At 35.1% G+C, this 25,336-nt stretch overlaps 3 protein-coding genes across 3 annotated transcripts; 2 read left to right on the top strand and 1 right to left on the bottom strand.

Annotated features, from left to right (window-relative positions):
• Window positions 1-1,577: 1,577 nt before the first annotated feature.
• On the top strand, window positions 1,578-8,725 carry TRIADDRAFT_62105 (uncharacterized protein; the record flags this gene model as incomplete). Its single annotated transcript, XM_002118039.1, has 16 exons — window positions 1,578-1,838; window positions 4,219-4,452; window positions 4,756-4,914; window positions 5,038-5,105; window positions 5,354-5,409; window positions 5,693-5,817; window positions 5,924-6,010; window positions 6,086-6,264; window positions 6,382-6,592; window positions 6,899-7,081; window positions 7,151-7,239; window positions 7,352-7,726; window positions 7,830-7,949; window positions 8,037-8,119; window positions 8,207-8,439; window positions 8,561-8,725. The coding sequence occupies 16 exons, from the start codon at window positions 1,578-1,580 to the stop codon at window positions 8,723-8,725; spliced, it is 2,628 nt and encodes an 875-aa protein (XP_002118075.1).
• Window positions 8,726-8,923: 198 nt separating this feature from the next.
• TRIADDRAFT_62104 (uncharacterized protein) lies at window positions 8,924-20,307 on the top strand (the record flags this gene model as incomplete). Its single annotated transcript, XM_002118038.1, has 40 exons — window positions 8,924-9,260; window positions 9,497-9,673; window positions 9,742-9,855; window positions 10,178-10,300; window positions 10,416-10,541; window positions 10,649-10,762; window positions 10,914-11,033; window positions 11,130-11,294; window positions 11,399-11,551; window positions 11,633-11,794; window positions 12,062-12,166; window positions 12,255-12,374; window positions 12,466-12,574; window positions 12,692-12,879; window positions 13,025-13,131; window positions 13,199-13,297; window positions 13,392-13,464; window positions 13,529-13,840; window positions 13,960-14,292; window positions 14,383-14,703; window positions 14,810-15,121; window positions 15,265-15,390; window positions 15,559-15,744; window positions 15,917-16,234; window positions 16,330-16,476; window positions 16,577-16,894; window positions 16,991-17,134; window positions 17,238-17,393; window positions 17,537-17,674; window positions 17,752-17,866; window positions 17,932-18,101; window positions 18,230-18,354; window positions 18,412-18,537; window positions 18,609-18,672; window positions 18,788-18,888; window positions 19,051-19,246; window positions 19,375-19,472; window positions 19,542-19,725; window positions 19,851-20,060; window positions 20,249-20,307. The coding sequence occupies 40 exons, from the start codon at window positions 8,924-8,926 to the stop codon at window positions 20,305-20,307; spliced, it is 6,651 nt and encodes a 2,216-aa protein (XP_002118074.1).
• Window positions 20,308-22,630: 2,323 nt separating this feature from the next.
• TRIADDRAFT_62103 (uncharacterized protein) lies at window positions 22,631-24,465 on the bottom strand (the record flags this gene model as incomplete). Its single annotated transcript, XM_002118014.1, has 4 exons — window positions 22,631-22,793; window positions 22,922-22,966; window positions 23,465-23,729; window positions 24,036-24,465. 4 exons carry the CDS (start codon window positions 24,463-24,465, stop codon window positions 22,631-22,633), a joined length of 903 nt encoding a protein of 300 aa, XP_002118050.1.
• Window positions 24,466-25,336: the final 871 nt, after the last annotated feature.

The following is a 25,336-nucleotide window of genomic DNA, read 5'->3' as shown; positions in this document are numbered from 1 at the left end:
GTCAACGTCATTTTATTGCTGCTGGATCTTTACGGGATCAATCCAAGTAATCCCTTGAAGGTCATTAACCTACTGTATTATTGCAATTGAACGTTCCTTCGTTTTTTGGCATTAAACGATTTATACATTACCTGTTTCTAACATAGAATCTTGTCAATATCGTACAGATTCTACGATTAAGGTCAGAAGGGACGATACTGTCATATGTAGTGAGTACACTGCAGCTGTATCGTATATTCAATACAGTATGGACAGTTATGGATTACTAAATTACAGTACTGTAAATGCAGCTAGTAGCCCAGTGTACAGGACTGTGTAGCAAGGAGAATGTTGTAACCATATTGTCGATAATTATAATTATTAATTCGATTATGACATACACTACTAAATCGTTTTCTCTTTATTGTCACGCTGGTATTATATGAGTACTGTACGTGATTACTCACATAGTGATCGCTAGCTTTCTTTCACCCCTTCTCATCTGTAACTTACGTGTCATCTCACAGTAGTAGCAATAATAACGCTACTGCATACAGTACTGCATGCAAATTAGTGCCCCCAAAATTTTGAACGTTTGCAGTCCCTGATACAAATGAAAGACTGTAATTCAATGTTGAGAGGATGAGACTCCGATGAGTAAAGGAATGGAAACTGTGAAAAGCAAAGTAGCTATAGTAACTATGAAAAAAAATTAATCATCCCCGGCGGGACTCGAACCCGCAACCTTTGAATCGCTACCATAGTACGTTAGAAGTCCAATGCGCTAATCCATTGCGCCACGGGGACAATCATCGAGTGCTTCAACAAAAATTTCTATTATAAAACTTTAACTTCACTATTGATAAAGTCTCGATCTTCTGGAGGATCTCCACTTCGGTTTAACTTAATTGTCGGTTAGCTAAAGAGTATGTTATCAATTGCTATTACAATACTACTTTGTCAGAAGTAGCTGTAAAAAATTACTACTGTATCCTTCCGATCCACCTATGTACTGTATTTGTATTATATCATATTGTACAAATAGACTGTATCTGTTTATTCCTATGACAGTCGTAGCGGCAAAAATGCTACGTGTACGCAGACTCTGTTTGAAAGGTCACGCGCTAAAGTCAATGAGGGTAAACTTTAAACCTGGACCGTCAGACGTCTGCTGGTACCTGGTACCGGGTACTGTACTGGAGAACTCGCTACCCGTACGCACACTCGTACACTACACACGCGTACAATACTGTATTTGATGAGGAACACTATGTCATTTTCGATACTCAGGTCTGCCCAGTACCGTGTCTTGTTTTCGATTTGTACAGTGTACAGTACTTAGTAGTCTGCCTGTGTACTGTACAAAATCCGAACCCTAACCCTGTGCTGTACATTTTAGTGTACAATTGTACATTTACTGTCGTGTTCATCATACAGTACAGTGCTACTGTATGTACTGTATGTACACTACTGCAGTAGTGTATACCGGACTGTATGGACGTACAGTACAGTTCGCGTATATCACGTACTAACTATTGAAGTTGACATCATTCGTTCAGCCTTTCAAAATTATAATAATCAAGCTAGGAAATTAAGTAATGGCACTAATGAAGCTGTTTCTGATATTTTCCGCTTTTATCCTGCTAGCCTTTGCGAAGGACGATTCGTTCGTCTTCAACGCAGAAAATAACCAACAGTTACCTGCTCATACAGTGGTGACTGAACGGCAGAACTTTTACCAAATCACCCTGCCCAAGAAGATTCCAATAAAGGAAGCTGTAAAGCAAGTTTTCCATTCCAAAGAGCGGATTAAAAGAGCCAATACTGCACCGCCTCCTGCCCCCAATGGTACATCGGTGGTAAGTTCACTTAACCTTAATGCATGATGAAATCATCAAACGCGATCAAAGTCTTTATGATACCACCATGAAATGACAGTACTGTACTATGCTGTTATCGAATATGTGCCATGATGAGTCTTTTAAGCGTTGCACTTGATGTCAGCAAAAATGATCATCATCACTGACTGTTTATCTACTGTAACGGCTCGTGAAGTAGCAATAAGTATACATGTCTCGTTGTTGTCTGCTGTAATCAATACACTTTATTCTTGCTGAACTATGATGCTATTTTTCTTCAACATCGTTGTAGTGAGAGATCGAACAACAGTTTTACACTATAGTAACGCGAAATCGCTGAGTTATTTTGTAATAGTAGTGGATCGTGTTGATGATCGCTTTCAAGGCCTCTTTCCTTCTATTCTCAATCACAAGAAGCCCTTTCTGTATCGAATTGATTTCCATGTCCTCTCTACCCACAGTTCAATAATTATTATCCATGGATAAATTGAATTGGTGCTACTGTGTTAGACGATGGTGATGAAATATTTTTCAATTCCCAAATACAAGACGAAAACATAGTAGTACCCCAACCCATATACCTTAGCTCAAATTTGTTTCTATTTGCACTGTTGATGATGCACCAATAATTGCATGATGACAGTAAACTTTCAGTTCTCTCCATCACGATAAGCGCACCATTGCACGATTGCAGTCAGTAGTTAGTACTGTGCTGCGCAAGTCATGACATCACCGTGCATGATACTGTGGCTGAAATGCAGTACTCTACACTGTAAAGTGCTGGATAGTATGGCGTATTGGGCGGATCCTCCCAGAGTGATTTGTACTGTAGCACAATTATTTTGCCCGATGTGGGAATTTTTGAAGGCTGTATAGCAGTCAATAATGGAGGCAAACCAGGTAGAGATGAGCAAATAATTCCTTCTACGTAATAGAAAAGTATCTGCATGGAATACTTGTTTGTAATAGCTGTCTGTTACTGTCGAGTTAGTCCACATTTGGCTTGAAAGTAAGCAAGAGTCAATTTACTGTTAAGGTGAAGACCATCCATTACCAGTAAAGTATTCATGATTAATTTATTGATACAAGCAAGGTGTGAACTGTTATGAAGATCTGCGGAGCTTTGCACTAACTACAACGATCAGTAGCATGCCTTGATCATGGTGTACGGCAGAGACTATAACGTTAATAGCAATCGTATCAACTTGATCGAGTATTTACTGTAGTCAAAACAAGAGTTACTAGCTAAAAAGAAATTTTCCAGTAACGAAGGGAATAGATAGACGAACCTCCTTTTCTAAACAAAAGTCGATATAAATAAACAAAAATCGATAGCACTACACTGAAAGATGGAGTCGATAGTATGTTGGATCAAAGGCGTGAAATCATGCAATCGATATGCTGTTTGGATCATCTTCTTGCCATTAATTGATACCGATGGAAAGTGTTGTTCATGATCAGGACAGTACAGTTCGATATCTACGATAGCTGTTTGCACTCGTGTGCCTTCATCGATTGGCAACGACTGTAGACTCTACTGTACATAGTTATCAATTGCTCGTTTAATGTTGAACTGAACAGGTAGTTTCTAGTATGTAGAACAAATCGATCGATACATTCAGTAAGGTAGCTTTACAGATACTTAATATTTATTTATACAGCTTGTTGAAACTCAAAAATTGATCATAAAAGACTGCTTCCTTGCGCTGTACCATGACTGTACACACCAGGCAAGGTTAACGAGACTACGCCACCACAGGAAGTGAATAAAGAATAGAGTTGTCAATCACGTAGTGGCTAGTTTACAAGAAGAAAAAACAATATCATTAAGTTACAAGACTCTGAATAGAAGATAAACTTGACATAGACTGTATACAAGTTGACTGTTATGTGTATGTAAGGCTTCAACACTATGGACTGTTTTAAAATTTTCATCCACGTTATACAATATTACTAATTATAATGCCAGACAATGTTAACATTGATAGCTGCAGACAAAGTAAGAGAGAATACCACTGTACATGCAGTGTATCAAATTAGTAGAAGCTTTGATTAGCTAACGGTCCTTCACAGATGACCTGATAGATCATGTCATATTCAAATATACGCGTAATATTCAATTTTAACAATATGTATAGTCCATATTATGCAAGAATGTCGGTAAAGGCTACTTCTGATTAATAAACCTCTTTGATCTATGAGTTAAATCTTGTATAGATTACAAGATCATAACTTTAATATTATAATATAGATTATATCATAGTTTTACCTACTGATATGATAGATAATGATAAGATCATGAACATACTGGATTGTGAAAAGTTAGAAAACTACTCTTGCAATGTATCTAAACCTAATTGGATTACTTACATCTTTCCAGGCCAATTTGAAAGATTCAACGCATCGATTGATTATTCACTGGTCCGGTCAGGGAAGTGGTACCATTATTGTGGTAACTGGTGACAATTTTTTCAGCAATACGAGCTATAGTCGAATCTATATTTCTACTAATTATGGAAAGACCTTTGTTAATCGTACTACTGACTTTCGCTTGCTGAATGGCAATCCGTCTTCGGTAGACAATTTTTACACCAGCCCTATTGATTTCAGACGCGTAAGTACATGTACTCGTACGTATAGCAGATAGACGATATGCGGTATTGTCATCACTACGTAATGAATGAAATAAGATTGTTAGTGTAACAAGTTTATAATTTGTGAATCGTCACTTTGATCCACGTCTGTAAAGTATCAATTCAGTATTTAATCAAATCATTTGCAGTCATTTTAACAGCTAAAAGGGATACAAAGTGATATTAAAGATAAAAAGAAAGAATAACTGACTTTACTTTATCATTTCGTGTATTTATATTCTAAATGTGATTGACTAATATTATCATTAATTTGCTATTATTAGAAAATTTTTGCTGATGTCGCCCATAAATACCTATTCGTTACCTTTGATGAAGGTCAATCAGTCTTACCGATTAAGATTACTTTCAAAGCGTATAGAATTGTACCCCATCCATCTGTTGCGGATTACGTCTTAGCTCTTGACACCAGTGATAACAATAAGGTAAAGAACGAAATATAACATTAGCAACTAAAATCAGTCGATCGGAGTTCCATTTCGGAAATGTTTCTAATCAATAATGCTTTTGACGGTGTTGATAATTGTTATTTCATGCATTTTTTATAGCTTTATGCTTCAAATGACTTTGGAACTACATGGAAGTTACTTGACGTCAACATTAAAGCCTTTTATTGGTGAGTTCTTCATTTTTTAATTATATTTCATGGTAATCAAGTCTTACTACATATGCTGTATACGGTAATAGCTATGACCGTACAACAGTAGCCTCGCATGACATAATAGTAAGAATAGTAGTGCACCTTTAATTAATTTACTTTAGCTTAAAAAAATGCGAATTTAAACTGTTCTTGCTCTACTTGCTATTGTACTTGTTCATTATTCTTTAGTGCTAAAGTTTGACTGATTACTTTAATACTAATAGGGGCAAACCAAATATGGATCCATCTCAAACTGTATTTTTAGAGCGTCAAGATATAGGTAGTGTATTCGAGCTTAATTATATCGTAATTAAGTCAGTGTCCAATAACTAATTCTAGAATGTTACACATGTCAAGATTAAGCATTTTCAGTAATATTATCCACAGTACAACCACAACAATCTCCTCGAATAATATAATATACTGTATCTTAACCGTTTATAAAGCATCTCATTGCGAACGTAATCAAAAATAGAACATTTTGCTTTCATGCTAAAACGTTGCTATTCCATTCAGTACTTGTTATGACATGCCGTAATTGTATGAAATTGTATGTTTTTAAGGTGGCCTAGCGACAATGATTAAACTTGATTTCATATTTCAAACTGGAATTAAGCGAACGGTACTAGCGACAAATGGCACAGAATTATATATGCAAGGTTCTTACATTTTTGTGGTTAAATCTAACGTAAGTTTTGATGATAGCGGTACTTTCTATAATTTTGCATATATCAATTAATTTATCAAAGTTCATGTTATTCTAGCTAATAATCTATCCCGTTTATACTATTTAGAAACGTGGATTTCTCGATCTTTTGGTATCTAAGAATCGTGGTGCACTCCAGATTGCAAACTTTCCCTTAAAAAATCATAAGAACCAGGTATGTAAAAGTTGTAAATATCAATCTGAAAATATCAATTTTTCTGAACGTGCTATTTTTTCTCGATATTATTAGGATTATTTCATTGTTGATTCTACTACGGATCAAGTGCTTGTTGTTGTTGATAACAATCATAAAGGGATGGATTTATATATTTCCGATGCTTCAGGCTTACAGTATACGTTATCACTGCAGCGCGTATTATATTTTAATCCTTTCTTACATGCCACCCCACCTGTTCATAAATATGATTTGTAAGTTTACTTAATATCAAAATAGCGTTATCTACAGTAATATATGATCGATAACTTAATATCGCATATTGAATACGAGTACATATGATCTTAGCAAGAATCTTTATATTTAAACAGGAGAAGTCCCTTATTTGCCGATATAACCAAATTGAAGGGTTTATTAGGAGTCTACGTTGCAACGCAGCTCACGAAGCCCGATTCCCAAAATTTTATCTACATTACCACATTAATTACTTATAATAATGGGGCTAAATGGAAATCCATTAAACCTCCAGCTACCGATTCTAACGGCAATTCATATCCAGCTTGCATTTCAAATTCATCTAAAGTACGGTAGTATTTAATTTCTTCTGTTATAGAGTATACTGTGAGGTATTATCTGTACCTAAATTCATGTTACTATAAACAATGGTGTTTTAGTATTTCATTGAATACAGTCTAACTATAATAATTAAATGTAATATTAATGCTACGTACTTTCTTATATCATGTCTGTAATTACAAATGCATGAAATTTGTGACTTTCTAGAGTAATGATTTAGCAACATAGTTGGTAGAATATATGTCTTTCTTGATTCATAGTTTATCCTTATTGCGATCATTTTGTCTCATGTTTTAAAACGTATCGTTTTAGAGTTGCTCGTTACATCTAGGACTGCGCTACACTGCGTACTATCAATCTCCATTTCCGAGCGCAGTTTATACTTCAGCCTCAGCTCCTGGTTTTATACTTGGACACGGAAGTGTCGGTGCAAATTTAACATCGAGAAACATAAGCATGTATATTTCAACAGATGGAGGATTCGATTGGAGAGAGGTCTGTTTATATACATACCCCATGTAATAAGCACCGCCATAATATTGTCTGTTTGGTTTTACTTTACAGGCTATGAAAGGGCAATTTATGTTCGCTGTAGCTGACCATGGCGGACTTATTGCGGCAGTAAGACGGTATTATATCACGAATGTTATCTAGTAAGTAATTAAATATCTATTTCTTGTGATTAAATCTTCTCTAATTTTTGCTTATAGCTAATCCTGCTTATTAAATACTTTAATTGATGATTTCCGTTATTTAAATAATTAGCTATAGTTGGGATGAAGGAGAATCTTGGTCAACTTACATCTTTAATAGTACTGCAATGTTGCCATATGGTTTAACCACCGAGCCTGGTGAGCAAACAACAGTTTTTACCATTGTTGGATCACCGGTTGGACATCATGAATGGACTATAGTTCAGATAGATATGAAAAATGTGCTAGGAAGATCATGTACATTAAACGATTATAAGAAATGGGTACCATCTGATAAATTAGATGGTGCTCCAGGTACGAAGTGTGTACTTGGCAGGAAAATGACATATGAGCGTCGTAAAACTAAAAGCCGATGTTACAATGGACGAAACTATGACAGACCAATCAGTGTTCAAAATTGCACGTGTATACGCGATGACTTTGAATGGTAATACGGATCGGGTTCTTTATAAAATTTATTATTTATTATATTTGCCAAATATTTTTGACTGTAATTATTAGTTTCTTACATTCATTACTATTTTTTTTAGCGATGAAGGCTATTACCATTCGTTCTTCACTGGAAATTGCTTTTTATCTGCTTCGCTGGCGCAACCACCTCAAATACCAGTTTCTTGCCCAGAGGGCTCGTTTTACTACAGAACAAGAGGGTATGTTTGCTACATACAGCCATACATTGTTATTTCTCATATTAATGCACTAATTACTACAAGTTAACTACATCTGGTTATGATTAGATATCGAAAAATTGCGGACGATACTTGTTTTGGAGGTGTAGAAAATACTATCGGACCACAAAAGACTTTATGCCCGGTTGCAAGTAAAACGCTAGGAGCTACTTTAATATTATACCTATTAGTATTACGTTACAATTTTAAACCAATATTTTTCTCTTGAAATTCGACAGAATTGTCCGAGTTTCTCTTATTTTCTCAGAGGTTTAGCATCGGACGTTTCCGATTTGGTGCCAGTATTGCCGAAACCTTACCAATTAATTTAATTGGTGTAAGTTTCATTGATTACGACTTTAGCCAAAACTGTTTATATTGGGGCGAAAATGGTCAAACACCTTCAATTAGGCGAATGTACTTGAATGGTACTGGTTGGCCAGAAGTAATTGTTTCCACTAAAATTGCGCAGGTTAGATTTAAAATCGTAAAAGCTGCAGCTAGTGACAAAAATATAAAATTAAGCATAAACACATTTTAATAAGCCCATGTAAATCGAAGGATTAACTTACTATCGAAATCTTTCCGGATAGGTCGGTGGTATGGCTTTAGATTGGATATCGAATAATATTTACTGGATAGACCAGAAGCGAAAAGAGTTATCAGTAGCAAAGAAAGATGGTACAAATCGTCGCACTCTGCTTACAACTAACATGGATAACGCTGAATCATTGATTTTAGATCCAGCTAGAGGGTGAATAATATAACTTTGAAGATTTTAATACTACGCCTTAAGAATAAATTATAACTATTTGAATACTTTTCATAGCCTTTCAGATGCTGCTTGTAAATAGTACAAATGAATATGTAGCATGTTTTAACGTTTATATTGTAAACTAAACAGATATCTATACTGGACCAATGTAAACAATAAGCCTTCTATAATGCGAGCTAACATGGATGGCACTGGGATTACTACTATAGTTCAGTCAAATCTCGGTTATCCTTCTGGTTTGGCTCTTGATATTGCGCGACAGCAGCTTTATTGGACTGACAAAACTCGCCATATTATTGAAACGGCAACATCGCAAGGACACAGTAGACGAACAATAATAACTTCCAATGTTACATACCCTACTGCCATAGCTGTGTTTAAGGATAGCATTTATTGGGCGGATTCAGAATTAAAGAAAATTTTCCAAGCAAATAATAACGGAGGAAATGTGAAAGTTATTGCTAGTTCTTTGACTTACTTAACCGATGTTAAGGCTTTTCGGCAAGCTTCTCAAACAGGTATAGGCAAAAGAAATATTGCTACAAAATGCAAATATAGGCGAGTTGTTACTGTAATAGTAAATCGATACCCTTAGATTGAAAGTTGCAATAGTTTAACAGAATGTTAAAACGTATGCTGTTAAAACATATGATGTATATTAAGTTTATTGTATCTATTGGAATTTAAAATTTTGAAGTTTTATGGAAATGTCATTATTTAGAATGGTATATTTAAGTTTTTTATTGTTAATCAGGGACTAATGGTTGTGCTAACAACAACGGTGGATGTTCCCACTTATGTGCACCGTTACCAAATAATGGTCACGTATGTCTGTGTCCTGACAACGCTAAAACTATAACTAGTAATGGTAAAATGACTTGCGTATGTGAAAGCGGAGAAGTCTTGCAACCTGGTGGATTCTGTTCTGCAAGTATGCCTTACCTACACTGTATACAGTAATACCATTAAGTAACAATCTTTTCATTTTAACTTTTACAGCTAATTCAAGTAGCTGCAAATCTAATCAATTTACCTGTAACAATCACAAATGTATACCAAAGTCTTGGCATTGCGATCATGATAACGATTGTGGTGATAATTCAGACGAATTAGGTAATTTTATTTCATTAGAGAAAGAGTTCTCTTTACTTGCCTGATTTACTGAAATATTCATGTCTTTTCGAATTTACGATAAGCTATAAATACTACATTTTAGTAGTGCATGCTCTGCAATTGATCAGTATAAAGAACATCCTCATATGCTGTACTTTGATACTATTTGTAATTAACGAAAATGTCATTGTCAAGAATTCTGAAATTTCGGTTAATTAATAATGACCCTTTTTACTGCAGGATACCTTTATTACGTTTGCCAAATTGCGTTTACTTTATCAAATTACCTAATTTAGTTTATGAATCTGATTGTAAATGTTAGGGTGTTCTTTCCAAACGTGTGCGTCGTGGCAATTTACTTGCTCTGATGGACGTTGCATAAGTAATTTCAGGAAGTGCGATTTTATAAAGGACTGTCGTGATGGATCCGATGAATTAAATTGCGGTATTTAATTTCCTCACTCCTATATTAATAGAAACCGTCAAAGCCCAGGATTAGCTGGAACTTCTTTTCTATCTTATGAATGGCTTTCTGATGGCAATTTTCATTTCTATTTCAGTTCGTCCGAATTGTACCAGTGATGAATTTAGATGCAATAATAAGCGTTGTATTAGGAAGTCTTACGTTTGCGATGGAGATAATGATTGCTACGACAATAGTGATGAAAAGTATTGCGTTAGTTCTCGTAAGTTATCATCATTCGTAACTACAATCGTCTCTAGCATGTAATTACATGTATTATCATCATGACACTGAAATTAATACTCTGGAATTTATTTTTTTGCTACTAAGATTCTTGTAAGTCAAGTGAATTTCGTTGTAAGAATGGCGCTTGTATTCCCAAGACATTTTTTTGCGATAAATTTAATGATTGTGGAGATAATTCGGATGAACCCAAGAAATGCAGTAAGTACCAATCTAAAATAATCGCCGATTAATCATTGATGCACAACGTTAAAGAAGTATTTAAGATGGCTATAGTTATAGCTATCATTATCAATAGCTTGGTAGCAATGTTGATTGATGAACTGATTCCTTTAATATAAAACCTGTTTAGCTCCAAAACCATGTACAATAAACCAATTCGTATGTAATAATGGCGAATGCATTCCGAATATTTGGCGGTGTGACGGAATCGCGGATTGTGGGGATAGCAGTGATGAAAAGAATTGCAACAGTAAGTTTCACTATGCTCTTGTTGCATAGACAATGAAATTACTGCCGTTTGTTTCTTATAATTTCGATAATGAACGATATTATAAATTGTTTCTAGCCACCACAACAACAGCAGCTCCTACTACTCAATCCAGCCAATGTGGAAGTAACCAGTTTAAATGCAAAGTTACTAAATTTTGTATTCCGTTGTCGTATGTTTGTGATGGGGTAGTAGACTGCCAAGGATTTTTTATTCCAGATTCTTCAGATGAAGCTAATTGTCGTAAGCGTGAACTGTATTACAGCTACCAAGATTTTGTATTATTATTTCAATTTTGAGTAAATTACACTTATGTAATGTGGTCAATATGTATATTTGAATTTAAGCTACAACTCAACCGTCTGGAACGAGTACTCCATCATCGTGCGGTTCTAACAGTTTTGCTTGTCTGAGTGGTGGATGCATTCCTAAGGCATCGGTTTGTAATCATGTTACAGATTGTTCCGATGGTAGTGATGAACTCGACTGTGGTTTTACAGGTAGTCAGTTGATCTGTTTAGTGCTCATATCGGCTGCAATAGGCATTACAAACAGTTAATAATCTATCAATTATCTAACAGCTGCACCGACAAAAACCACTATAATGCCTACAACACCTACAAACTGTAGTTCCCAGCAATTCGATTGCGGTGCAGGTTCACTTCCACGTTGTATACCAGCTTCATTCAGATGCGATAACGAGCAAGACTGTAGTAATGACGCGGATGAGCGTCATTGCCAAGGTTAGCATTTTCGAGAACCTATTTTTTCCTACAAGAATTACATCCCAAGATTTTTTACTTTCCTTAAATTTTATCATATTATGAGTGAAATATCTGCAATATTAGTGAGTTGTAACTCATTCGTAAATAATTATATGTATATATAGTCAGTAGTGTCTGATTCTAACAACAGTCACTGTGACTCTCTGCAATATCTTTCGCGTCATTCAATCATGTTTATAAAGTACAGCACCTAAAAAGATATGACTCTAACTTTATATACTGTAGCATGCAGTGGTTTTAAGTGCGCCAATGGCGTCTGCTTAAAAAAGAATAGTCAAGTATGCAATGGCATCAATGAATGTGGTGACAATTCCGATGAAAAGCACTGTGGTAAGTAGATGGAAATTTTCATATATTAGTCAGTTGATATCTTATAGCAGTATTTTCGTTAATAAACGATGCAATTTTCTACTCGTAGCTTCACATCAATGTAGCAATTCTGAATTTCGTTGCACTAGTGGTCAGTGTATTGTAAAAAGTGGGCGCTGTGACGGATTTAACCAGTGCAGTGATGGATCGGACGAAAAGTCATGTGATAGTAAGTTAATTAATAAATGAATAGTTTTCACAGTTTCAAAGATTAATAAATAATCTAGTAATTTACTAATTCTTTCCTCGCTTTTTCTTAGTTGTTTCATCTTTAGTAGCAGCACCCTTTTCGGCTCATTCTTTAAGGATATCATGGAAATATGTACAGAATAGTAAATATCAAGTAGATCATTATCGTATCTATTACAGGTAAATAAAAATAAAGATAGTTTTTTTCCACGACTTAATTTAATATCTTGCATGTTCAACCTAGCGTACGAGCTATACGTTATCAACTCATTTAATCATAAATTTATTTCATTTTAGAATTTCTGGTCATAATCTCGATGCTAACTATTGGCCAAGCTACGTAGATGTGCCAAAGTTTTACCATTCGAAAATTATATCCAACTTACAGCCACAAACAACTTATGATGCAACCGTTACCATTATAACGAAATCGGCTGCAGTGTTACGTAAAGCACCATTTGTCACTACTTCAACATATGCGTCGAGTAAGCCATGAAAACAAAATGATTTCTTATTATGCTCTAATCTATTAAGCATAGCTCGATTTTTGGATTTACTCGTTTGAATATGGTAAAAATGTGACCACTAGAATTGATATAAAATATGATTTTGGTGATTTCATATCTATAGAACCGTTACCACCGAAAAATTTGAAAGCGTTTGTACTTGCTGCCAACAAAATTAAAGTAACCTGGGAGGCTTCGTCGGCGCCTGGAGTTGTGATCAAAAATTATAAAGTAGGACTCCTGAATTTAAAATGATCCTCATACGCAAATTTATCTCATGATAACTCGTTCAAACTAGGTCGCCTATAGATTTGGATTTTTAGATACAACAATTACAACCAGAAATTCCTTTGTTATCATCTCGAATCTTATACCGTTTACAACATATTATGTCAGGGTATGCCATTTTACATACGATTGAGCAACTACTCCACAATTATGACGGTATAGGAAATTCTTATAGCTAATTTTTGGGCTAAATCGTCTTTCAGGTTGCTGCTGGTACTTATGACAACGTTTTTAGTGATTATACCAATGAGTATGTGGTACATACTGCGCCAGCTGGTGAGTAGCAGCCATTAAATAACTTATCATGTGAGATCTAACAACATTAACTTTTTGGTTCCAGTGAGAATTACCAACGGCAAATACGAATTTGAAGGTCGTGTGGAAGTCTTTCACAACAATGAATGGGGGACGGTCTGCGATGGCAATTGGAACATTAAAGCAGCAACTGTTGTATGCAAACAACTTGGTTATTATGAAGCAGTGCAAGCTGTTTACTTTGGTCAATTTGGCGGTAGTCAAGGCAAAATCTGGCTAAATAATGTTCATTGCAGTGGTAGTGAATCATCACTATTGGATTGCACTCACTCCGGTTGGAGTAATACAACTTGTACTCATGCAAACGATGCTGGTGTTGTTTGTAGTCAAGCCCCAGGTATATTGTAGCAGCCGATGAAGCAAGTTTTTAAATGTCTAACTATCTTCAATTACTTTAATTAAGGAATAACATTGCACTTTTAATGTTGTATATATATCATTTTACTTAAATTTAAGTGAGACTTGTTGGAGGTCTATCATCTGCCGAAGGTCGTGTTGAAATAAAGCATAACGGTTTTTGGGGAACAATATGCAATTTTGGTTGGAGAATAGCTACTTCTAATGTTGTGTGCCGCAGTCTAGGGTTCCCTGGTGCAAAACCAGTTAATCTTGTTTTTGGTCAAACTAACAATTTTGGGCCTGGTAATGGAACAGTTTGGTTGTCGAATGTTAGATGCCAAGGCAATGAATCTTTCATAACCGAATGTCCGTATTCGGGTTGGGGTATTAGTAGCTCAGCTTGTAATTCGCATAGATATGATGTTGGCGTTTCTTGTCTGACTAAACCTGGTAAGCGTACAGTATTTGTTATCGATTTGTACTATTCATATTTGAAGTGATATATTCCATTTATTTATTTATTATTTATGTGATTTCTAGTTCGCCTTGTTACTGCCAATCAAGTCAATGTCTATAAACAGGGAACAATTGAAGTATCTCATAAAGGAAAATGGGGAACAATTTGTGATCATAAATGGGATCAGAACGATGCAGTAGTTATTTGTAAGCAATTAGGATATACTGGGGCCATCAGGGTCGCTAAAATGGCTGAATTTGGTCAAGGCAATGGTACGGTTTGGTTAACAGATGTTCAATGTAAAGGAAATGAATTAAATTTGCATCAATGTCCAAGCTCTGGTTGGGGTAACAACAAATGCAAACATACGCATGATGCCGGTGTCGTATGTAGTTATCCAATGGGTATGATTAGCAAATATCCATATTAAATATTTTGATATATTGTGTTTCCAGTATACTGTTTCAATATATCACCCATTAACGTCGCATTCAATAAATTTAAATACAGTTCGCCTTGTTGGTGGTAATCAACCCAATCAGGGTCGATTGGAAATAAATTTTAACGGTGTTTGGGGTACCGTATGCGATGATCGATTCGATATTACTGATGCAAATGTTGTATGTAAACAGCTTGGCTTTATTGGAGCCGCAGCAGCTCTAGGGAGAGCTCCATTTGGTCAAGGCAATGGTCCAATATGGCTTGATGAGGTGCAGTGCAATGGAACTGAACAAAGTATAGGAGACTGCGCTCATAATAATTGGAATGACCATAACTGTGGACACAACGAAGATGTTGGTATCGTTTGTGACACTTCAGAAGGTACAGGACATGCATGTATAATATTACCTTAAGAACCTCTTATATTATTGAATTGATATGTTACACTGCACCTTCGGTAATATATTTTAATTAAAATTAAAAGTAATTTAATCCCACTTATAATTTCCTTATAAAATATAAAGTGCGACTAGTTGGTGGTAATTCAACAAGGGAGGGAAGACTGGAGATTATTCACAACGGACGATGGGGTACAATCTGCAGCAATGGCTTTACTAAAGTTGATGCTGATGTTGCTTGTCGTGAATTAGGTAAAGACTCCAGTGTGCTTTTTGCGGACTATGATGTTTATATCATATATATTCATATCTCTAAAGTTAATTCTGCATTCTATAAATTCGACAATTACATTCATTGCCAATAAAATTGACAAAAATTACAATAATATAATTAATGAAATTATCTTAAAATGACCTTAGGTTTTAGCCAAGCCGATTCAGTCACCAGTACCAGTCATTTCGGTTCTGGAACTGGACCTGTATGGATGCAAGGTGTTGCTTGTAAGGGTAGCGAAAAACATCTGAAGGAATGCCATTTTAGCGGTTGGGGAAATAGCAATTGTGCACATACAAACGATGTTGGAATCATCTGTTCTATTCCACCTGGTAACTAGAATTTTAAAATTCCATTGATATAATGCTCCAGTATTTGATTGTGTCGTAGCGTTTAGTTAGGTCATCTCGTGCATTACAGAACCGAAGTACTACTTATAATACAGTATACGTCGACATAGCGACTCAAATAAGATTAAATCTTATATGTTATCATTGTCAACAGTCCGCTTAGCCGGCGGTAGCAACGGTACCAATTATGCTGAAGGAAGAGTAGAAATCTTTCACCGCCAAAAGTGGGGTACAATATGTGACGATTACTGGGATCTTAATGATGCTAACGTAATCTGCCGCCAATTAAAACTTCCACCAGCTTCTGCAGCGCCTAAGAATGCTTTCTTTGGAGCTGGTACTGGCCCTATCTGGCTAGATGATGTCAAATGTACCGGTTCTGAGACTTATATTAATCAATGCAATACGTCTGCTTGGCAATCGCATAACTGTATCCATAAAGAAGATGCTGGTGTTGTTTGTGGAATGAAACGTTAGTAAACGTCAGCCAATTTATTGTATACTATAGGTAGCACGTCTATGCCTGTTCTTGATTCAATAAGTGTTAATATTTCGTTAATATCTTAGCTACCATGCCTTTACCGACGGTTAAACCAATTCAATGTAGCAGCAATCAGAAAGTTTTTACCTGTAAACCCAATGAATGCATACCTATGTTTGGACGATGTGACGGTATTTCGCAGTGTAGTAATGGAGCAGATGAGAAAAATTGTTGTAAGTAGAATCATGCCATTGTTGATGGTACTAATAAATATTGTATGTCGGAAATCTGTTGTCAAAGAAACTGACCACGAATTAATTGATTATGTATTAGTACGATTAAAAACAACCACCAATAATTACACGGGAATGGTTGAAATTAATCATCGAGGCCTTTGGGGTACAGTATGTGATGACTTCTGGAATCTTCCGGACGCTATTGTTCTCTGTCGTCAGTTAGGCTTTAAAGGAGCTCTACAACCTTTGGTTATGGGTCAAGGTGGCCAAGGAAGCGCAAATCAACCTATCTGGTTGGATAACGTTTTGTGTAAGGGCAATGAGACCGATATAAGAAATTGTCAACATAGCCAATTTGGCGTCCATAATTGCGATCATACGGAAGATGCCGGGGTTATATGTGCTAGTGGTACTGGTATGTTTTTATTTTTTCAATAGAATTAACGCCTTAAGTATTTGATTCCTGCAATTTATAAGCTACTTCGTAATACGTTTCTTATCGCTATTTTAGCCGTACCCGTAACACCTACACCTAGTGGCCCATGTCATCATTGGCAATTTGCTTGCGATAATAATCAGAAGTGCATTTGGTTCTTTGATCTATGTGATAATGTAACTGATTGTCAGGACGGATCGGATGAAGCAAACTGTGGCGGTACGTTTCAAGTTATCTATGATTGCATTTTAATGCTATATTTCTGCTACTTTTACATTTTCTTCATTTTAGTAAATATTATTTTTATCACCTGTGGTGTTAGGTTCAACTACTGTTCAACCTACAGGAACAACTACAACGGGTCAGTGTGGGCATGGCCGTTTCAAGTGTCATAACGGCCAGTGCATAAATTCGACATACGTATGTAATAAGCGAGCCGATTGCGCTGACGGATCAGACGAATTGAATTGCGGTTTCAGTAAGTGTAAAATAGCTTTTAATCCAAAAATATACAATAATTAGCTAGATAGAATAGCGTATATGATTCCTAGATAATCTAGAACAAGCCTCATCTAATTAAACCTAATTTTATAAAATTTTAAATTTGCGGTATCATCACAGGCTTGGGTCCAACTCCTTCCCCAGGTTGCTCAGATACACAATTTAGGTGTCAATTCTCTAAAACTTGCATACCCAATGAAGCATTATGCAATGGAATAAACGATTGTACCGATGGATCTGATGAACACAATTGCAAACGTAAGCACTTTTTATACCTAATTCATTTAATTTTAATTTATGGCTTATTAAATGATGCCTTACTTTCTGATATTTAGATCCTCTCTACTTTGTAAGTCAACTGGCAGCTATCAAGATTGCAAGTTACCAAGTTACCTTAGGATGGACGCTAACTAGAACGCCTCAACAATATTCGTTCAAGGTTTATTCAAGGTAAGTGATGGTGTTATTAAAAATATTTATGTAGATAATTTAACAGTCAATATGTCTAATTAAAGGCAAACGCACAGTGGTAAATCTTGGAAGATGGAAGGACAAACATCTAACTTTACCTATGTCGTCAAAAATCTCTCTCCTTTTACTCAATATTCTTTTACTGTTTCGGTAATTGAGCCCAATCGTAATGGTCTAAAGGCAACACCGATTTCGATAAGAACATTAGCTGGAAGTACGTAAATTTACTATTAAATTTGATGATTTCATTACCTTTAAATAAAGATAGTACACTTTATGTGACCGCGTATATTTTAAGAAGTACATCATATTTTATAAATATACGATTTTATGATAATATAGAGCCTGGTTCGCCGTTAAACGTTAAAGCTTCATCAATTCATAGCAGTAGCATTGCTGTTATTTGGATGGCACCGAAGCAATCTAATGGGAATATCCTTTTTTATGGCGTAAATAAATTAATTACAGTTAGATTTTGTATTATAATTCACTGTCGTTAATTATCTATAATATTTCCATTTTAGATTTTCATTCATGGTGGGTCAATTATGTCCAAAGTAATAAAGACTTCTGGTCTGACAAATCCTAATGGTCCAGGACTCCGATATATTATTGATAACCTGCGAGCCAATACTAACTATTACATTCAGGTAATAATTTATGACTTGATAATTTCACTTACTTAATATATCTAAAAATTAAGGTCTAAATATTGCTTTAGGTCGCTGCATATTCTTCAACGCAAGGATACGGGCCTAAGTCGCCACAAATTCAAGTGAAAACTTGTAAGGACCAGCAAAATATTGCATATGGCTTCCTAATAGACAATTATAGATCATTATTTATTGCTAATAAATCAACGCTTTATAATAAAGATACCTATCTTTCATCACAATTTAGCTGTCTTTGAAGCGCCTAGCCGTTTGAACATTAGTATGGATCCTTCCACACTGAAAGTTGTCGTTACGTGGAAACCAGCAGCATCATCAGTTAAAATCCAGGTAATTTTAGCTTAATGCGTGGATAAGCCCTAATGGCATTCATCGTTATGGTTATATATTTACTGATCTATACACATAGTAAATATGTCGGATGTGTTACGAAAACTTCACTTGTAGTCATACTGCAAATGACCAGTTTTGAACTATGATTATTTATTTCAGTCCTATGACTTAACTGTGAGGGCGAACGATCCTTCATCTTGTGTACCTATCAGATACGTTATCGTTGATGCATCTGTTCACACAGCGAATATCAAACACCTAATCCCGGGTATGGAGTATATTTTTAGTATAGCGGCGGTAGCAGACGGTGGGCAAAAGTATTCAGGCAATTCGGAAATTTTTGTGTCCAAAGGGGGTTAGTAATTAGCTATCATATTACTAGATAGAAAATAACCAATGCATATCTTTCGCTGTCTAATATTTGCTTTCGCTGCTAATGCTAATTAAACTTTAATAACCTAAATTTTATATATTTAACTGTAGTTAAGCCTATTCCACGTGATCTCTCCATATCAGCGACAACTAACGCTATTTATTTGAATTGGAAAGAGCCTGTCTTAGCACAAGGAATGAAAATACTTGTACGTTTTCATATGCTAAAGTTATTACTGGCTTTGTATCGTACCTCTAATAGATTTTTTATTCCTTAGAATTATTATGTTCATGAGAGTGTTTCAGAAAATTCTGGATCAAAGGATTACACGACTACTAAGACAACCTTTTCCCGGCCGTTAACGAATACAACCTACCTGTATCGAGTTAGCGCCAACACAAATTTTGGTTCAGGACCTTGTTCTAAATTTCTAACATATAATTACTACCCCGTACCAACAGGTATCAGGATGAGCATATTTGTTACTGATCATGATATTTGTGTACTAAACATCCTAATATAGGTATAAATTAGTCGTGATAACTCAAATGAATATCTATTTAATGGATCATTTCCTATTGTATAGCCGCACCGCAGTCCTTGACAACAATTTTGGAGATATCCTTACCAATAGCCGCGGTTGCTGTCTTAGTATTGATAGGAGCTTGCTATTACTTCAATAGTTCCCGTAGATTAAGAAATCGATTGCAAACATTTGTTGGTAGCCATTTTAGACGAGATACTGACGAAGCAACATTCTTAATGTCTGGAGATGATGACGATGACGTATTGAACGGTAAGCTTGTATCTGTATCTGTTGTTACATGACCTACTACAAGCATTTGTATCCACAGTTGGTGATAGTAAACTTTAAGTTTAAATCAAATCTGCGTATTGACTTAATGTTTTTTAAGTACTTTATTTGATGCCTGGCGATAGTAATTACAACTTTCAAATCATTTTCTACATGCTTTCTCTATGTAGATGACGGCCTTTCTGCAAATGATCCGACGAGTGACGACGATGGATTAATAAGAGCTTAGAAGTTGATTTACATTTAAAAAGTTTCAAGTAGATGCATAACATAGCTCACTTACTATGGAAAGGAAATGTAATTTTTAATAGTATAGTCGATATTCTACATGATCTAACTGTACAATGTGATATGCTTCTCATCTTTTTTTTATATTGGAGATGTGACTATAGCGTTTTTGATGCTTAACATGCTTTATTTTTGAATGTTGTAAAAGTAGTTGAATATATTGTGCTCAATTTGATAATTTACGACGTAACAATAGATTAATAATGTAGTAAAACCACAGTCGCCAAATCTCCGTTTACGATTATATTCTTAGCTCTTTATATCTTGACAAGGTACAAAGTACAACTAACGTAGCAAACACAGTGTTATTACGTCTTTAATGCAAAATGCTAAAATTGTATTGCACCAGTTAACTCGAATAGATTTCTTTAAGATAAAACTACTTTTGTTGTTATCGAATATATCTAGAACAGAGCGTAAGCTTAGAATCTAGTTCAGTGAAATAAACGATAGCCATTATATTTTTTAACACGATTTGGCTACTTAGCTCTCTCCTATGTACATGAATGATACATTTGTGACCCCCATAGTAATCATGAACTGTAAATGAAATGGTGAACTAGCGCAAACTGGAACTATCCGTATATTATTTATGTATGCTTGTGCTATTAGGATACGCATATTTACAGTATATTAATCCCATTTAGACCATGATAGAATTTTGTAATGGTTACCCATAGGGATGAAACCATGGGATGTGTATTCCTTATATACCTTAGTAAAACATTTACATTAAATTCTTTCAATAAATGTCCTGTAAACTGCCCACGCTAACTGTAGGCGCAAAGTGAGGACGCAATAGCCACCATTGGCCTTACAAATACTTGCCATTCACAAAAGGCAATATACGTATAGAATAAGTCCCACTATAACTACTAGTTTATGGTGCTTAAGAAATCATGCACAATACTACCACGGTATATTCAAACTATTTCGGCGTATGAGACTTACGAGCATAGCGTACTAAACTGTATAAATCAGACCATCAGACCCTATGGAAAGTTGGTAAATATTTCAAAGATCAATTAAATAAAATCACAAAGGAAAGCAGTTTATTTCAGTAGTCTTGGGAAAATATCATGAAAAGTCATTTTTATAATAAATAAATTTTTAAAAGTATTTCGGATATATAGCCTTTAAATGTAATAAACTGATACGAGTATAACTGATATTTTTATCCATCGCCATGGTACCAGGTGTCAAAGTTTTAAATAGCAGAATACAAAGTTGCGACTTTTAATTATACTCCAATAAGTTCTAGATCCTTAAATTGGTTGTAATTAGAAAATTTTTGATTGCAATCTATGAAATTATTACTAGCCATCACTTATACATCCTCATACGCAACCAATTATAATAGCTTAACAACACAACAGCCGATATTTTATCCATTACTTTTCATTGGATTATGGTATAAAACACCTACAGTAGATTAATTTTACACCATCCACATTACAAATGAAACAGATTAATAAAATAAATTTAATCATCAGTATCGGCATAATGGTTCATAGTAATTGTAATACTGTAAGATCTTGTGAATGTAATTCAGCCGGTTAGTAAGCATATTTAATTGGAAAATCATATTGAATATGATAAAGACTGTACTTGCATGAGTAAGTATAATAAGCAATCTGACAGCGAAAATTTAACATTGCTACATCAAAATCGTGACTTTTACCTTTTGTATAGTTAAAGGAGCAGGTATAGGCATAATAATAAAATCATTGAGATAAAAATTTTAAAGCAATAATTCCAGATCGATATAAGACTAACTACTACAATTTTACACTTGAAACAATAATTCTAAGAAAATGATCTCATTTATACCCTTTAAAGAAAGCAATCCAATTTTTAATTAATCCTAGATCATATATGTTTTCTTTTGTTGGTTGACCAAATTTATCAAGATAATGACCAATACGTCGCGCACAACGCCATTCATAACTTGTGACATTGGTACTTATCAGTAATATTTGATAGCAGAGAAGAGATCCAACACTTGTTGTAGCCACACAACTATATATAACTGAAGCCATTACAATAGCAGACCTAAGGATATGTACGAAATTTTTGATAAGAAATTTATTACTCACCAAAACACGCATGATATTATTTCTAGCCGAGTAATAGTTAATCGATTTTAGGGTAATACGGAACCACTTCAAGGAGTTATAGACGTTACCATGATAATCATTTACTGAAATTGTTTAAATTGATTTTACGAGATACAAACTACGTATTTACTGTAGACATCAATAATCTTACCAATCTTCTTCGTAAGCATACTGACAATTTGGAAGCATTTTATCCCAGACACAGACAGTATCCAAACTAAAATAGATGCCACGTGAAGCTGTATAAAGAAATACAAGTAAAAGTAAAACAAAGAGCCTTCGATTGCCTTGCCCAACACAATTATTAATCCTGAAATGTAAAAAACAAGTGTTATCTAATGCGATAGTTTGAATTTGGTACATTTGATGTTGAATACTTATAAATATTGATTTTAAGTTACAATTTTTCACTTCAAAAATGCGCACTATTGCACTTACCAGACGCAGTGATGATCAAAATGTTTTACACATTTGTGGCAAATTCTACAAAATAGAAAGCAATCAATTATATTGTGTTAACTTATCCAAGATTTGCTGTATTACAACTAGATGACGAATAATTTGAATCCTACGTCAGCAATAACTATGATTATTATTCGCTCAAGTAAAGGCCAATTTTATATCGTGTACTCTCAAATAGTTTGTATGTTTTAACTAAATTACATTGGATATTATTATATCATGGAAACTAGTGGTCATCATTTGTAAAGGTGATGAGTGAGTTTAATGACAGGAAAGTACCGTGACTGGGCTCTTGTGCTGTTCTATCCAGAAATCGTGATTTGTACCGTAGCCTTACTATGAAATATTTATTGTTAAAAAATTTATCATAGGAATGTAACAAAATAGGATGATCTACTATGGCAGTTTTAGGGGCTGTAAAAACTACTTGCAGCTCAAGTAGAAAGATTCCAATTTAAATGTTCTATACGCACAATACAGAATTTTATCTAATATTAACGTCTAGCAAAATTTTCTTACCCACAGTGGTGCGATCGCCGAGGCATCTGAACATGACATTCTTGACAAACTTTCAATAAATTATTATCGTACGTATCCTGATTATTATGATCGACATAATTGCCAAGCTTGGCCCCTTTACGTTTGGGTTTAATTCTACCAGGATTACGTAAGCATAAGATAAAAATAATTAACGTCATCACTAAGCCAAGGGAGACTTCAGCAGTCTTGTCAAGACTACAATTTGGAGTAATATAGCGCAAGTAGGCAAATAGCATTCCCAATACTATAATTTAAGAGAAAAAAGAAGTTCAACATACATTATACAAGTTTCACGATAATGACGATACTTTGAGTTTTCTTATTTTTCATCGTCAACATTCATTTCCAACTTTCGTATCATTACAATATGAACAGGTAAAATGTTGTAATCAAGATAGTTTAATTGTTGTAGTATATTATATCTACTACGTGGTTTAAAGTTGATTTTAATCAAACTTACTACTAGAATACGATGTACGTATTAGGCATTTTAATGAAATGATGCCATTGGTACAGAAACAGGTTTGACTGAATAGTACATTTTACTTACTGGATGTTAACGTCCAGCTTAGAAAAAATGGCGTCCTTTTACGACCGCTAATGATAGCGCTATAATAGATAAACATCATCAAAGGAAAAAGGGACGTTATCATGCCTACGGTCGTATAAAAGCCAGAAGAGGCTACTTTTAGCATACAAGGTAAAATAATCATGGGTAATATTGTTGATAGTGGAAATCGTCGAGCTCCACGTCCGTCTAACCAGGGAATTCGTATACGATCATGCATGACTTCTAACAATTGAAGGAACTGATCTTTCCCAGCCCATTTACAATGGATAAATCCTTCGCAAATATCATCTAATACTTGGCAATCGCAAAGGGCTTCTAATAAATGGCTGCGTTGTCCACGACTGTTGAAATATTCACAACAGCATAAGATTTGTCCTTCTTCCAATTTATTGATTTGATCAAAATCCATGTTAATAATACCTTTCTCTATGGTTTGTTATTATTATCAAACTCTTCTCGAGCAAGGTTTCCAGTATCGACAGTGGTAACTACGGAAAGAAAGGCAAAATTAAAACACTAACTTAATCATCTATCCTCCAATTCCAATAGGATCAGGTTTAGCTCTTGATAAAATACCCCCAGAAGCATACTAATAACTTACTTTTGCTCACCAACCTTCAATTCAGCCCGTCTACTTGATCCTCGTTGATCAATTTAATCTTGTTTATTGATCTTTACAGATAGCCAAGTTACCGATGCAACTCGATCATGAAATAAACAGCAACATTAACAGAAAGACTCTCTTCAACTCAGTCATTTATCTTATTGCAGGCTAGTTTGGATTTATCCTAGTCGATAGGATACCATCGACAAGATGATGCCAATGATGCAAATCTTTACACTTTCAACCGGTCTAATTTGTCGTTTATTGTTTGGATTGCGATGGTTCCAGGTAAGATATCTTCCTATAATCCACTCTATCTTGTCCTTGTTAATAGCCTTAAATGGCAACTTAGAAGCTATGCGACAGATGCACCAATTGAAGCAGTCATTAAACGATGGGATAATTGACAACGTTAGCAGCAATGCTTACTTATGGCCAGTTATGGCTTCCACCTTTCGATGGAATGAGAAAGAAGAAATTTTTTCTTGATGGGTGGGATTGGACTTACTACAGTCGCAAATGGACTAGAGACTGTATCTCGCGGTTTAGTACTGTACAGGATGTACTGTAGCGTATGGTACCATGATAGCATGACCTCTGGTCCGGAAGAGTACGGTACGGGGCGGCGCGGACCGGTACGGACGGTGCGGTACGCATTTTTCCGGGTCACTACAGT

This window comes from Trichoplax adhaerens, genomic scaffold (genome assembly GCF_000150275.1).
Source record: "Trichoplax adhaerens TRIADscaffold_35 genomic scaffold, whole genome shotgun sequence".
Classification (NCBI taxonomy): domain Eukaryota; kingdom Metazoa; phylum Placozoa; class Uniplacotomia; order Trichoplacea; family Trichoplacidae; genus Trichoplax; species Trichoplax adhaerens.
Note: the sequence above shows the minus strand (reverse complement) of the source record. Positions and strands in the feature narration are given on the sequence as shown.